At 37.5% G+C, this 16,067-nt stretch overlaps 2 protein-coding genes across 5 annotated transcripts in view; one reads left to right on the forward strand and one right to left on the reverse strand.

The window, feature by feature from the left end:
* OXSR1 (oxidative stress responsive kinase 1) overlaps window positions 1-16,067 on the reverse strand; it is a 94,805-nt gene that overhangs the window by 54,765 nt on the left and 23,973 nt on the right. For 3 of the 4 annotated variants that reach the window (XM_072793368.1, XM_072793369.1, XM_072793367.1), the window contains exons 3-4: window positions 12,503-12,611; window positions 3,698-3,839 (exon numbers count right to left, since the gene is read on the reverse strand). In XM_072793368.1, coding sequence (XP_072649469.1) covers window positions 3,698-3,839; window positions 12,503-12,611 — 251 coding nt within the window. Of the gene's footprint in view, window positions 1-3,697; window positions 3,840-9,820; window positions 9,958-12,502; window positions 12,612-16,067 lie in introns of all 4 variants that reach the window. The other variant, XM_072793370.1, reaches the window with a different exon arrangement.
* LOC140614263 (ubiquitin-conjugating enzyme E2 N-like) lies at window positions 12,980-14,447 on the forward strand. Its single transcript, XM_072793377.1, has one exon. The coding sequence runs from the start codon at window positions 13,290-13,292 to the stop codon at window positions 13,746-13,748; it is 459 nt and encodes a 152-aa protein (XP_072649478.1). The 5' UTR covers window positions 12,980-13,289; the 3' UTR covers window positions 13,749-14,447.

A 16,067-nucleotide genomic window follows, 5' to 3' on the forward strand; every position in this document is an offset into this window, starting at 1 on the left:
AATCTTTAAAAAAAAAAAGGTATAACTGACAAAATTGTAAAATATTTAAAGTATACAATGTGATGGTCTGATATATATATACACTGGGAAAGGATTCTCCCCACCAAATTAACACATCTATCGCCTCTCTTATTTACTTTTTTTTTTATGAGAACATTTAAGTTCTACTCTCTTAGCAGAATTTATTCATAACCGAGTTTACACCCTTTCACCAATTGCTCATTCCCTTGACCACCACCCCCCCAGTCCATGGTAACCACTTTTCTACTATCTGTTTCTATGAATTCAACTTTTTATTTTTATTTTTTTTAAGATTCTACTAATAAGCGATACCATGCAGTATTTGTCATTCTCTGTCTGGCTTACTTCTCTTAGGATAATGCCTTCCAGGTTCATCTGTATTGTCAAAAAAACTACAAGATTTCCTTCTTTCTTTTATGGCTGAATAATAATCCACATCTTTATCCATTCATCCACTGATGGACACTTAGGTCGTTTTCATAGCTTCGCTCTGAGACACTGATTTCACACTTCCTTTGAGTATATACCCAGAAGTGGAATTGCTGGATCATATGGTAATTCTATTTTTAATTTTTTTGAGGAACTTCCACACAGTTTCCCATAATGGCTATAGTAGTTTATGTTGCTATCACTGATATAAGAAAGCTCCCTTTTCTCCACATCCTCATCCAGGATCTGTTATCTCCTGTCTTCTTGAAAACAAATATCCTAACAGATGTGAGGTACTTTACTGTGGTTCTGACTACATTTCCCCAAGAATTAGGGATATTGAGAACATTTTCTTGTGTACTGGTTTTTGGAAAAATGTCTATTTGAAGTCTTTGCCTATTTTTTGGTTAGCTTATTTGCAGTTTTCTGTCTCTGAGTTATAGAAGTTCCTTGTATATTTTGGATATTAACCCCCATCGGATAATGTGGTTTGCAAATATCTTCTCCTATTGCATAGGCTGCCTTTTCATTTTGTTGATGGTTTTCTTTGCTGTGAAGAAACTTTTTAGTTTGATGCAGTCTCATTTGTTTAATTTTTCTTTTCTTGCCTTTGCTATTTGTATCACATCCAAAAAATCTGTATTTCATGTATTTCTATTCTGATCTTTTTATTTACTTCCTTCTGCTAACTTGGGGCTTAGTTTATTCTTATTTTTCTTTTCTAGTTCCTTAAAGGTAGGTGATTTTTAAGATTACCAATCTTGTGTCTTCCACCTTTTATCTGCCTTGTTTTTAACTGAGCATTTTACGTGATTCCATTTTCCTCTCTTCTCAGCATATCATTTTTTTTTTTAGCGGCTACCCTAGAGTTTGCTATAAACATTTACACTAATCTAAGTCCACTTTTTTTTTCTAAGTCCACTTTTAAAGAGCACTATACAACTTCCCTGAGTTTTATTTTTTATTTATTTTTTAAAGATTTTATTTATTTATGAGAGACACAGAGAGAGAGAGGCAGAGACATAGGCAGAGGGAGAAGCAGGCTCCATGCAGGAAGCTCAATGTGGGACTCGATCCCAGGATTCTGGGATCACTCCCTGAGCCCAAGGCAGATAGATGCTCAACTGCTGAGCCACCCAGGTATCCCACCTGAGTTTTCTTTTAATCTCACATATCCTAGATATATCAACAGGAATAGATGACACACAAAAACAAAAACAGCCGCCAGAAAACCCTCTAAGCCTGCTCTCTGTGGCAAAAGGAGCAGGAAAGGGGCAACCTAGCACAAATTTAGCAAAGGATCCTATAGCTGGGGTTGCAGGCTGGCCCACAATGCCAAGAACCAGAGGCTTAAATGAAGAACCGAATGGGAAACTCCACCTCCCACCCACATACACTGCAACAGGTTAGGCCCATACTAATCACACCAGCAGCACCAAGAGCCCAGCCAGCATCTCCTAACCCTCTACCCAGCTGCACACAGCAACCCAGGCTCAGTACTTCCTGGTCCTCCACACAGTGGCAAAGGCAACCCAGGCCCAGCTGTCTCCCAACTCCCTACTCAGTAGAGAAAGGTGGCTTAGGCAAATGCTTTCATCCCCCCAGATAATACCATAAGAGAATGAATGACAGCCCCACTGGCACCAAGTAGCCTGGCCCACAAAAGTGCTCCCAGACCCACAGGTACAGCATCTATCTCCTAGCAGCACCAGGCCTGGGGAGGTGCACTTTTGCTCTCAAGGATTATCAGCAGGGATTGAGCAGAGAACCCCAGGAGTGCCAAATAAACAAAACAAACCAGAACAGCACTGTAAGGGCTCTAAAAGTCAAACTATCACTGGAACTACAGCCCACTAAAATCAACCAAGACTTACATACTAAACCAAACAGGATAAATACCTACTAAAATATATATTTAAATGAGATCAAGAGTCTCCTAATACAATATCCAAAATATTCAGGATACAATTTAAAAACCACTTATCATACCAAGAACCAAGAAGAACTTTAATAAGAGAAGACCACTAACTGACATCAACACCGAAATGAATCAGATCTTGGAATTATCTGACAAGAATTTTAAAGCAGCCATTATAAAAATGCTTTAACATGTAATATGTGATTATCAAAACATGAGAAACAAAATCTCAGCAAAGAAATAAAAGCTATAAAAAAGAACCAAATTATCTAAACTATTACAATAACTGAAATAAAAACTTAGTGGATTCTGGAGCAGAATACAGAGGACAGAATCAGAACTTGAAAACAAATCAAGAAAATTTACTCAATCTGAACAGAGAAAAAAAAATGACAAAAATTGAGCTGAGCTTCAGGGCTTACAGTAACAATAGCAGAACAGGTAACATTTACATGATCAAGGTCCCAGAAAAAGAGGAGGAAAAAATGGCAGAAAAAGTACCCAAAAACACAATGGCTGAAAACTGCCCAGATTTGGTGAAAGGCGAAATCCTACAAATTTGAGAAGTTTGGGAAACCCACACAGAATATACCTGAGGAAATTCACACCAAGACATCATAATTAAACTTGAGAAAACCAAAGACAGAAAAAATCTCGAAAGCAGTCATAGAAAAGTAACAGTTAGAACACCAATTCAACGACAGACTTTTCATCTGAAACCCTAGAAGCCAGAATTAAGTGGTACAGCATCTTTCAACTGCTGAGAGAAAAGCACTGTCAATAGCAAATTCTTATATTCGGTGAGAATATCCTTCAGAATGACTGAAAAAACTGTCTGATATGAAGGAAAACCAAATCCAGGGATTAAACAGATTGAATAACATAGAATCCATCACCATTTGAATTCTTGTTATCTATATCCAGGGACTGAATAGATAGAGACAGCCAGGAATACCTGGACCATGAAATGATAACATAGCTTTTTACATTAAAAAAGAAAAAAAGTGCCTTAATAAAAAGTTATTTTACAAAGAGCTTGTAATAATTTGAGAAAATACCCAAGGTCAAAACAAAACAAAATAAAACAAAAACAATAAAAGCAACTGACAACATTATGCATACAGTTTTGTTTTATATATTTCTGACAGGAAATTATGAATTTTTCCTGTTTTTTGTATTTTCCAATTTGACTCAAGTATTTATTACTTTTTAAATATTTGCTAGCTGTGTAACTGAACCCTAACCACTTTGAAGAATGGGCTCAAGGAAATGATATAGCACAACTACTCCTGCAGTTTCCAAAAAAGAACAGTGTTGTCTTTTACATACCTGTGAATCTGTCCATTTTTATGCAGGTATTCCAACCCTTCCAGCACTTCTTTGAGTATTGTGGCAATGGTAGGTTCATCTAGGACTCCACTTTTGTGCTCCCCCTTTGCCACAATGTGCTTAATAATATCTAGAACAGAACCTGAAAACAGAAGACAAAATTTGCCATAAATTTTTGACTCAATATAATTCAGAGCCATTTTGAAATCAAACCACATGTAAGCCTTTTCATAAATTTAATTGTGTAGGAAAGGAAAAAATGGCAAATACAAGGAAATGCAGAAGTTTAAAGTTAATAATTTATTTTCTAAAACAGGAAGCAGCCTAACATCCAATTGCAGTGTAACACCAGCATTTCCTTTAGACTTTTTTTTTTTTTTTTTAGATTTTTATTTATTTATTCATGAGAGACACCAAGAGAGAGAGGCAGAGACATAGGCAGAGGGAGAAGCAGGCTCCACAAAGGGAGCCCGATGTGGGACTCGATCCCGGAACTCCAGGATCATGCCCTGAGCCAAAGGCAGACAGACGTTCAACCACTGAGCCACCCAAGTGTCCCTCCTTTAGATTTTTAAAGTAAGAATTTGGAAAAAGTAGTAGAGGATTTTTAACCACATCTGAAGAATACCTAAGTAAACTACACCCATCAATAACACTTTAGTATATGATACCACAAAGTAATTTAGGTTTCCAACACTGGATCAGATTATGCAACATTCTACAAATAAACATAAAAATACAACTACAACACAGGTCAAATTACAGAAGAAATGCTTGGCAGGAAAAAGATCACATGTACATGCAAACTAACTTAAGGGTTAAAATTATTCTTCAGGTTAATAATAATAAAATAGGTGAAGAAAAACATGAAAAGAATAAAAATGGCAGTTCTCTTTCAATAACAGCCCAGATGTATCATACATCACTCCCATTCTTCCCCAATCAGAAATAATGCTCCGACTAAAAATCGGGACAAAGAGAGGGAATAGACACCTATGCAATAATTAAAATCATAGAATGTTGACTCCCATAACTAATTATTATAATCAAAACAAGTTTGCTAGAGATTCGGAAGATGTCTGGCAGAACAATGGCTCATAAAGATCACAAATCAAAACACAAACCAAAACACTGAAATTGTGCCAAGAAGTAGAATATAACATAAAGGGCACAGAAAGGATTGGAGTTCCATTTCTTGGCATAAGATCTCAATGATCAAGACTAAAGCTAAAACACACACTTGTTGAAAACTTGCCCTAGTAGGTGCTTTTATTTCGTACTTACAAGAAAAAATGTACTTCCAAATAGATGGAAAGAAGGATCTAGATGGAATCCTTCCAAATATACACATTTACTTCAGATCTCATTTGAAATCCACTAACTTGATAAACTTGATTTTTAAAAAAGGCATAAATCCAGGATGAAAATGAAAAACAAAGAAGATAAAGAAGAGAGACGGACAATCATCTTTTGGAGGAAGGAAAACAAAAAGTTAACTGACTAAGCAGAGTAGAGCAATCTGCAACTCCAATGCCTGTGAAGGAGTGCTGCCAACTAGGAAACAATATCCCTATAGAGCACATTCTGCAAGGTCTACCTACGAGGAAGTGAGAGGGGATTAAAGGAAAATGCTGAAAACAAGAAAATTGGTTGAAAGTTCATATATCAAGGAAGAAGATACCCAGATTCCTCCCCCCTCTCTGAAAGCCAGGTCACTGCCACTCCCCAGGTCCTGCAGGAGACAGGCAATTTACTCTCTGGAGATAATGAATCAGGGAGGCTCCACATTCCAAGTGGCATTTTAATATACATTATCACACTTTCCCTCTCTCTATTGCTGGGATTCACAAGACTGTGACTCACATAGGGAGAGCCCTAAAGGAGACATTTTGTTCTGCTTAGTTTAATCAATCACATATTAGTCCCCAAAGCAAAGTGACTATACCAACAGGCCATATGTTTCATTCTTTTGAGAAATCCAGGCCACACAGGAACTGCTTAGCAAGAAGACATTTGTATAAATAAATGCCAACTGAATTACATATTTATAATGTAAAGAGTATCTAAAATAATGCAAAGGGAGACATTCCTAGTAGGAATTAAAAATACAATTTATCTCTTCAACAATTTGGCCATATTATACGCAAGATCTAGATCTAGGTACTATAAAATATGTCAAGATACACATGGTATAACTGCTGACTTTCTGGGAACTTCCAGTCTGGTGTATCAAAAAAAAAAAAAAAAAAAAATTGGAGCAACAGAGATGTAGAGCACATAGAAAGTTATTAGAGCTGTATTTTTGAAGAGTTTGAAGCAGGAATTCCTTTTTAAAATCTTAAAAGATTGGGGCAGCCCGGGTGGCTCAGCGGTTTAGCGCCACCTTCAGCCCAGGGCCTGATCTTGGGGACCCAGGATCGAGTCCCCCATCAGGCTCCCTGCATGGAGCCTGCTTCTCCCTCTGCCTGTGCCTCTCTCTGTGTCTGTCATGAATAAATAAATAAAATCTTAAAAAAAAAAATCTTAAAAGATTGGTAAATGATTTCACATCATCAGTGATCAATAGAGAAATTAAAGCAGTGCACATCCCCAGTCTATGTCCAGGACAGACATTCTGAATAAGGTATTTAAGAAGTCCCCTTTTTTAAATATACAGTTTCTTTTCCATTTCAGTCTTCCAACAGTATAATTTTTATAGGTGGAGGGATAATTATGTCACAAAGACTTTTATTTTTAACTGAAAATCTTGGTCCTGGAAGGTACACATTTTTTCCCCTATGATTCCTCCAGCATTTTATAGCATCTAAAGTGATGATGGTGCTTACCATCATCTTACCAATTGGTGCTTACCAATTGTCCTTCCTCAATTATCAAAATTACATGGAACTCTTCATATCAACTAAGAAATGTGAAAGTAAAACATGCTAAATAAAAGAAGACTGTAGATTATCACTAGATGATTCAATTAACACATAATAATGAGTAGAAATAATGAAGGAAGGTTATAACAGCACACACAATCTTATGTCCTTGGGCACACAATCTGAAAGAAATATCCTACAGGGAAAATCAGTTCTCAAATTTTAACACATGAAGAGATTAGTTGGCAAAATAGCTAAAAATGCAGATTTCCAGATCTTACAGACCGTCATTCCAAAGATCTAAGGTATTTTACCAATATGTATTTTAACACCCTCGACTCCCTGATAAACACTGTCCATTGATACCTAAGCATTTCTCAGAGTAAAAGAAGACTAGGAAATAAGAGGAAATGGGTACAAATTTGGAAACAAAGCAAAAAGTTAAAATGTAGACACCTATTCTAAAAGTCTATCTGATGTCTGCTTTCCTAGCCTATGGCACAAAACATTTAAAAAGCAATGCAAATCTGTTAACTGCCCAAGAAAATTATTACTAAATATTAAAATAATATTGAAAAAGTGGCAAAACAGCTGCTGGTTAAAGACACTTGTTATGTCCCATAATTACAGCTCAAATAACTCAGCTGACATGTTCATTTCCTCAATTTATTTTATTTTTTATTTTGTTTTTTTTTAGAAGAGTTTATTTATTCATGAGACACGGAGAGGCAGAGACAAAGGCAGAGAGAGAAGCAGGCTCCATACAAGGAGCCCAATGTGGGATTCGATCCTGGGACCCCAGGATCATACCCTGAGCCTACGGCAGATGCTCAACCGCTGAGCCACCCAGGCGCCCCTCCTCAATTTGTTTTAATGAAAAAATACTCTTTGAGTCCATAATTAGCTCATTTTGGTTACTAGAATTTCTGCCAAGAAGCTTTAACCAGTACTTAGACACTGGGTTTTACATATTCCTAAGCTGTGGAAGGTATCAAAGGGTACAAAATTTGCTTGGGCTGAGTATTCCATTTCAAACAGACATGCCCCTCCACTGTTGCTTGAACAACCAAAGCTGGTCACTATTATTATCAGATATTTTACCTGGGTCCTGCTTATATCAAAGAAGTTCTCATACTTTTTATGTCTTGGAAAATGACAAAGTTGAGAATGTCCCTAAACAATAAAATGCACTAAGACAGTGAATTTAAATTAGATTTCTGCATTGCCACAATTCATACCTCTGAGTCCTACAGGTAATTCTTTCTCTTCTCCTTTTAAAAGCTTTCTTAATTACTTTGATTTCTAAAACTCTTATATTGTAGTTTGGTGCTAATAAATTGCAGAAATAGCAATTTAGATCAGAACTGCTTCTCATTTCTGAAGATTAACTTCCTATGCTAATAAATTCCAATATTCGACATCAGAGTTTAATTCACACAGGAATATCACAGTTATAAGGAAGCAGTAAGAAATGACTATAATATTGACACACTGAATTAAACTTATTTTAACTATGATGTCCACCTGCTTGATAGGCATTAAGAGTGATAGTTCCAATTTAGTTTACGACTTAATTAGCTTATTAAATTCTACATCAGGGCAGCCCGGGTGGCTCAGCGGTTTAGCACTGCCTTCAGCCCAGGTTGTGGTCCTGGGGACCTGGGATCGAGTCCCACGTCAGGCTCACTGCTTGGAATGGAGCCCGCTTCTCCCTCTGCCTGTGTCTCTACCTCTCTCTCTCTCTCTCTCTCTCTCTCTCTGCGTTTCTCATGAATAAGTAAATAAAATCTTTAAAAAAATAATAATAATAGGGCAGTCCCGGTGGCACAGCGGTTTGGCGCCACCTGCAGCCTGGGGTGTGATCCTGGAGACCTGGGATCGAGTCCCACGTCGGGCTCCCAACATGGAGCCTGCTTCTCCCTCTGCCTGTGTCTCTGCCTCTCTCTGTGTCTATGAATAAATAAATAAAATCTTAAAATAATAATAATAATAATAAATTCTACATCAGTACAATGTTGCTAAATGAAAAATATGCTTCTGTTTTAAATATTCTGGTGAAAAAAGTTGATGTGAAAGTAGCCTAAACATAATTCTGTTAACTCTGGTTATTTATGTTATTTAATTACTCAAAGGGAGCCCCTGCTTATCAATGATCTTCTCTTCTCACTCTCTTGGCTCTAACTGTAAGCCCCCATCAGTTCACACCACACTACTCCATCCTGCCTCTAGAACCTTCTCTGCGCAGTGTTCCCTCTATCTGGATCACTTCTCACATCTTCCCCTTGATACCACCTCCACCTCCCACTTCACCTGGCTATTTATTATTACCTATTCTTCAGGTCTCAGCTGAACATCACCTCCTGTGTTAAGCCCCACTGCATCCATTCTCCCTCAATAAGGTTCAATTCTGGTACCTGTTCCCATGGCACCTGATACTTCTTCCTGGTCCTCTACAAATTTATAATTATTTAATTGTAACTTTTCTTTATTAGCTATAAGGCCCCTAAGAGCAAGGAACTAACAGTATGATTCACCAACGTACTGGTGATCTGTAAGTATTTGACGAATGGAATTTTAATTGAGCTATAAACCTTGGCACGTTTCTCTGTATTTCAAAAACATTTTAAAGTTCTGCCTAGTTCTAGCTTTTGTTTTCTAAAAAGTGCTTAATATATCTCTTCAGTTTAAATGTTTTCTCACTTCATAACTAAAACAGCAAGACTTCGTTTTCCTAAAACAAAAGATGTCAATTATTTAATATTTTAAAAGGTTCAGATACAAGATTATGTTGACTCATAAAAATATAAGTAAAAAAATAAGTAAAAAAATAAGTAAAAAAATAAAAGAGTTAATGGCTGGAACATGTTTGAAAATTATCCTCCAGGAAATCTGCTGAGTGCCAGGCTAGAAAAATTGGGCACTGTCCCAGGAAACCTAAGACAAGGAGGGGCAGAGAGGTACATTTAAAAGACACCCTGCCCAGCTATATGTCCTGCCTCTTCTAAGATCAGGATATATACTGCCTGAGAGAGAAACAGGGATTCTTTAAAAAAAATACATATTCATTCTGCTTAGGAGTAGCAGAAAGGATAGGCCAGTATACAGGTGTGGATGAAGGAATTAATAAGCAAGACAATGTATTCCTATTCATCAGAGGACTTTTTAGCAAAACATTAAAAACTCTGTATTATATACATTTTTGTAAATTGCAAATAAAGAAAATTATGCTACAGGTGATCAATAACGAAAGATACAGTATTACCTAATATTCCCATATCTGTCCATACTGAAAGAACCATGCTTGACCACCATCTTGAAAGGTGGTTGGTGTTAGCAAGGATTCCAACCATCATATGAACAGGGCCTTTAACAAAGCCATCCAGTTTCTCCAGTGTGTCACTAATGGGATTGAAACAAAAAGGTGATTCTGGCTACACTGAAAAGCATCAAATAACAAGGGATTATTATTAATGGCTAAATTTCTTGTGCATCTACATGTCAGCACAATGATAGATGCCTAACATGTCACTTCATTTACTATACCCCAATACCCTAAAATACAGAAAGGTATCCCCATTTGACAGAAAAGTAATAGTTCAAAGAGTTTAAACAGTTTTGCCCAATGACATAAACCTGCTAAGTAGGAAAGATGGAATTTAATTCTAAAGCCTATGCTCTTTCCTTTATGGCCTCTCTGGGGAAGTAAGGTGTTAAATGAAGTATAATATTATCAATTCTAAAATGGAAAATCATGCTCCCACACAAAATACATATGCAAACAAAACCCAGGCAGCATAGTAATGGGAAGGTTGGGCAGTTCCATCACTCACTGGTCCTCCCAATCTTGCCACAAGATTCAAACCGATGCTTTAGCAAAATGTCTAATTTATTACATGACTTGGGCCTTCGGGCAACCGTAACAAAATGTTCAATCTATACATGACAATGGTCTGCTGTTGGCAATCAGCAATACTTACATTTCATTCTAAGGACTCGATCAGAAACAACTATATAGATATTGCAGCATAAAGCACACCATAATTAATTATGTTAATATTGGGGACCAAAATTTTCTGTGTAGGAGAAAGAGATTCAAGTATAATCTTAAGTTTTAAAAGTCTATAAAGTTAAATTTGAATTGGAAATATTAATTCCAGGGGATCCCTGGGTGGCTCAGCGGTTTAGCGCCTGCCTTTGGCCCAGGGCATGATCCTAGAATCCCGGGATCAAGTCCCGTGTCGGGCTCCCGGTATGGAGCCTGCTTCTCCCTCTGCCTGTGGCTCTGCCTCTCTCTCTCTCTCTCTCTCTCATGAACAAATAAATAAAATCTTTAAAACAAAAAAGGAAATATTAATTCCAAATAATAATTTTTAATACACTGTATTTCCAAGTTCTTATCCTAAACATCCCCCCTATGCTCTCTAGATACCTTTTGCCTAACAAAGAACATAACTCGTTAGAGTATTGGCTGATTTTGGGTCTGGGAAAACAATAAATGTGACCCTAGGAAATCCTGAACCAAACATAAAGTAACCAGACTTAATCGATTCATGTCAAGAGGACACAAGAGTAAGCTTAAAGGGAGACCCATTGACAAAATTTTGGACAATCTGAGCATCCAAAACATAGAGTAAAACTGACTGGAAGTCACAAATATATAAAATTCCTTGTGTCGGGCAGCCCGAGTGGCTGAGGGGTTTAGTGCCGCCTTCAGTCCAGGGCCTGATCCTGGAGACCCAGGATGGAGTCTCACATCAGGCTCTCCCTGCATGGAGTCCCGGGATCGAGTCCCACATTGGGCTCTCTGCATGGAGCCTGCCTCTCCCTCTGCCTGTGTCTCTGCCACTCTCTCTCTCTCTCTCTCTGTCTCTCATGAATAAATAAAATCTCTAAAAATTCCTTGTGTCTATATAATGACATTATTAAAAACTGAGAGCCTTATCCAACAGGAAAAAGGAAAAACAAAAAACAACAACAACAACAACAAAAAACCCTCATTCACCACCACCATTGGTGAATATTAAATCAACTTTTTACTCTGAAAATCAGTACTTAAAAAAAAGAATCAATTATTTATCTTGCATTTTTAGTAGGAATTACAATACAGATTAACCAAAGAATCCCAGTTAAAGAGGTAAAGTTCCAGAAGAATGCTAGTTTATAAATGTAAAAGAATGGATGCCGTAAGAAAAGTCACCATTCTGCAACCCTTGACAGAATAACTGATTCAAACAAGGATTCTGAATGTATGCTAAAATCATTAAATGAAAGACTTAGGTGGGAAACTAGATATAGTGCCAAAATATCACCACCTCACAGATTCTCTGCTAGCTGCAAAGGGAAAAAAAGTCCACCTTTCCATGGTGAGGCCTGGCTGTCAAAACCATACACAATCAAAAAGAATGTCATCATTAAAGATATAACAAGAGAACAAACACTTCCTGGTGTGGTGCACTACGAACACACAGCATCACCCACAAAACACTTTCCTCAAATTTTTAACTTAAATCTAATCAAACCTTTAGGTTCAATTTTCAATTTGCAAGAAAGAGAGAAATACGAATCAAGTTAAATGCCACCAGGAAGAATAAGCAGATAAATTCAAAATGCGGGTCATTGTACAGGACAGTTATTCTCAGACCCTTCAGACCAGAACCTTTAACAAGTTTCTGTCATGGAACAGAGGAAGCTGGAGGGAATCATCACAGATTAAGAGAAACTTAAGAGTCATGACAATCAAAAAAAAAAAAAAAAAAAGAGTCATGACAATCAAATACAATATGTGAAATCTGTCTCAGATCATACATTAGCATCTTTAGCAGATACTATATTTTCAGTATCTCCCCAAATGCAAATGTCCACGAACACCAAACCAGAATAAAAAAAGAATATTTTAGTAACTTTCCAGCCAATGGAAGTTAGCGTTTCATTGTACTCTACTCACCTCCACTTAGCAACTTCATGACTAGCCATAGCTCATCTTTTACCACAAAAGACGTGTAGTAAGACACAATATTAGGATGATGGCACTGACTCATGGCTTGAATTTCTTTCTACAAAGACGAGAAAACACGATAATTAATTATATGCAAGACTAAAACAATACTAAAAGTTAGTGAATTCAGATTTGAAAGTCCCAAGACTATATTCCAACCTTTGTGAGATCTCCATGGCTCTGATCCTTTCGAGAGCAGTCAAACCAAAAAACCTCTCAGTATCCCTCAGTCTATTCTGACTGCTCATTCCACTCATAAAATCTTTGAAACCAGAAACATGCACTATTCATCACAGCCTTACATTGCACCACAGAGGCCTCCACTAGGACACGTTTTTCTTTCACAGTGCTCTTAAAAAATTCTCTTGGGAAATATGGTTTTACAGCCACAGAGGATAATTACTAATAAACAGAGGGTTGTTTTTGTTTTTGTTTTTCCTTGCTAGTCTTAAAGGGTCTTTATTTCCTTTTTAAATTTTATCTGTTTCAGAAAGAAATAATGAGAGAGGGAGGGGCAAACAAAGATGAAGAGGAAGAGAGAAAATCTCCAGCTGACTCCACACTGAGTGGAGATCAGTGACCTGAGAACATGACCTGAACACCCAAATGCCCCATTTTATTCTTTTTTTAATTTACTTTTATTATTGAAATACAGTTGACATACAATGTTGTATTGGTTTTAGGAATATAACATAGTGAGGGTCAAGAGCAGAGGCCGAACTTGGGATCTGACAAGATGGCTGGGCTGCCCCGCAGGATTATCAAGGAAACCCAGCGTTTACTGGCAGAACCAGTTCCTGGCATTAAAGCAGAACCAGATGAGAGCAATGCCCGTTATTTTCATGTGGTCATTGCTGGCCCCCAGGGTTCCCCCTTTGAGGGAGGGACTTTTAAACTGGAACTATTCCTTCCAGAAGAATACCCGATGGCAGCCCCTAAAGTACGTTTCATGACCAAAATTTATCATCCTAATGTAGACAAGTTGGGAAGAATATGTTTAGATATTTTGAAAGATAAGTGGTCCCCAGCACTGCAGATCTGCACAGTTCTGCTATCGATCCAGGCTTTGTTAAGTGCTCCCAATCCAGATGATCCGTTAGCAAATGATGTAGCGGAGCAGTGGAAGACCAACGAAACCCAAGCCATAGAAACAGCTAGAGCATGGACTAGGCTATATGCCATGAATAATATTTAAAATCGATCTGATCATCAAGTGTGCATCACTTCTCCTGTTCTGCCATGACTTCTTCCTTTTCTGTTTGCATTTAATGGACACAGTCTTAGAAACATTACAGAATAAAAGCCCAGACATCTTCAGTCCTTTGGTGATTAAATGCACATTAGCAAATCTACGTCTTATCCTGATTCACTGTTGTAAAGCATGAGCAGAGGCTAGAAGTACCATCTGGATTGTTGTGAAACGTTTAAAAGCAGTGGCCCCTCTCTGCTTTTATTCATTTCCCCCATCATGGTTTAAGTATAAAGCACTGTGAATGAAGGTAGTTGTCAGCGTTAGCTGCAGGGGTGTGGGTGTTTTTCTTTATTATTATTTTTGAGGGGGAGAGGTAGTTTTATTTTAATTTTATGGGCTCCTTTCCCCCTTTTTATGGTGATCTAATTGCATCGGTTAAGAGCAGCTAACCAGTTCTTTAGAAAATGCTCTCTAGCCAAGTCTGACTTTATTTAGATGCTGTAGATGGACAAGCTTGATTGTTTGAACCAAAATAGGAACATTAAACAAACTTCACAGCCCTCACTAATAACATTGTGACTTTGCTGTCAAGTGTAGAATCCTTCCTTCAAGAAAAAGCTTGTGACCATTTTGTATGGCTTGTCTGGAAACTTCTGTAAATCTTATGTTTTAGTAAAATATTTTTTGTTATTCTAAAAAAAAAAAAAAGGAATATAACATAGTAATTAGACAATTCCATATATTACTGCTCACCACAAGTGTAGTCACCTGATCTGTCACCATACAACATTATTATAATATTATTGACTATATTTCCCATGCTGTACTTTTCATCTTTGTGGCTTTCATATTTTATAACTGAAAGTTTCTATCTCTTAACATCCTTTATCTTGTGGGCCCATTTCCCCAGCCCACAGCAATGAGATTGTTCTCTGTATTTAACAGTCTGTTTTTCATTTGTTCACTTGTTTTGTTTCTTAGATTCCACATGTAAAGGAAATCGTATGTATTTGTCTTTATCTTACTTCATTTAGTGTAATATCCTCTAGGCCCATCCACATTGTCACAAATGGCAAGATTCCATTCTTTTTATGGCCGAGTAGTATCCCACTGTTTGTGTAAATTCACATCTTTTTTATCTATTCATCTAGAGTAGAGATGGACACTTGTGTTGCCTCCATACCTTGACTATGGCAATAAACATAAAGGTGCAAGTATTTTTCAAATTAGTGTTTTCATTTTCTTTGGGTAAATACCCAGTACTAGAATTAACTACTGGATCATATGGTAATTCTAGTTTTAATTTTTTGAGGTGCCTCCAAACTGTTTTCTATAGCAGTTACACCAATTTACATTCCCACCAACAGTGCACAAAGGTTCTCTTTTCTCCACATCCTTGCCAGCACTTGTTATTTCTTGCCTTTTTTATTTTAGCCATTCTGACAGGTGTGAGATGATATCTCACTGTGGTTTTGGTTTTCGTTTCCCTGATGATGGGTGATGTTGAGCATCGTTTCATGTGTCAGTTGGCCATCTGGATGTCTTCTTCTTTGGAAGAATGTCTATTCAGGGAAAGGGTGCTTTTTGGTTTATGGGCTTTGTTTTATTTTTAATTTTTTTTTTCATTTATTTATGATAGTCACACAGAGAGAGAGAGAGAGGCAGAGACATAGGCAGAGGGAGAAGCAGGCTCCATGCACCGGGAGCCTGACGTGGGATTCGATCCCGGGTCTCCAGGATCGCGCCCTGGGCCAAAGGCAGGCGCTAAACCGCTGCGCCACCCAGGGATCCCTTTTTTTTTTTTTTTTTTAATTTTTTTTTTTAATTTATTTATGATAGTCACACAGAGAGAGAGAGAGAGGCAGAGACATAGGCAGAGGGAGAAGCAGGCTCCATGCACCGTGTTTTATTTTTAAAATATGGTTTCTTCCCATTTTGGTGCAATAATGAACAATTCTCATTCTAATGCAAAATATCCTGAAATAGCAAGGTCATACACTAAATCCAAAGTAGAAACCTGAGCTCCCTCTAAGCTTACTCTACTTCAGGTTATGAATTTAAATTGTTAAGTATGATATAAGGACTTATAGAACCCCGAGTGATCTGGGCCCTGCTTATCTCTCTAGTCTTTTTTTTTTTTTTTTAAGATTTTATTTATTTATTCATTAGAGACAGAGACAGAGAGAGAGGCAGAGACATAAACAGGCTCCCTGCAGGAACCTGATGCAGGACTTGATCCCCGGACCTGGGATCATGCCCTGAGCCAAAGGCAGACAGACATTCACCTGCTGAGCCACCCAGGCATCCGTATCTCTCTAGTCT

Source organism: Canis lupus, chromosome 22 (assembly GCF_048164855.1).
Source record: "Canis lupus baileyi chromosome 22, mCanLup2.hap1, whole genome shotgun sequence".
Classification (NCBI taxonomy): Eukaryota; Metazoa; Chordata; class Mammalia; order Carnivora; family Canidae; genus Canis; species Canis lupus.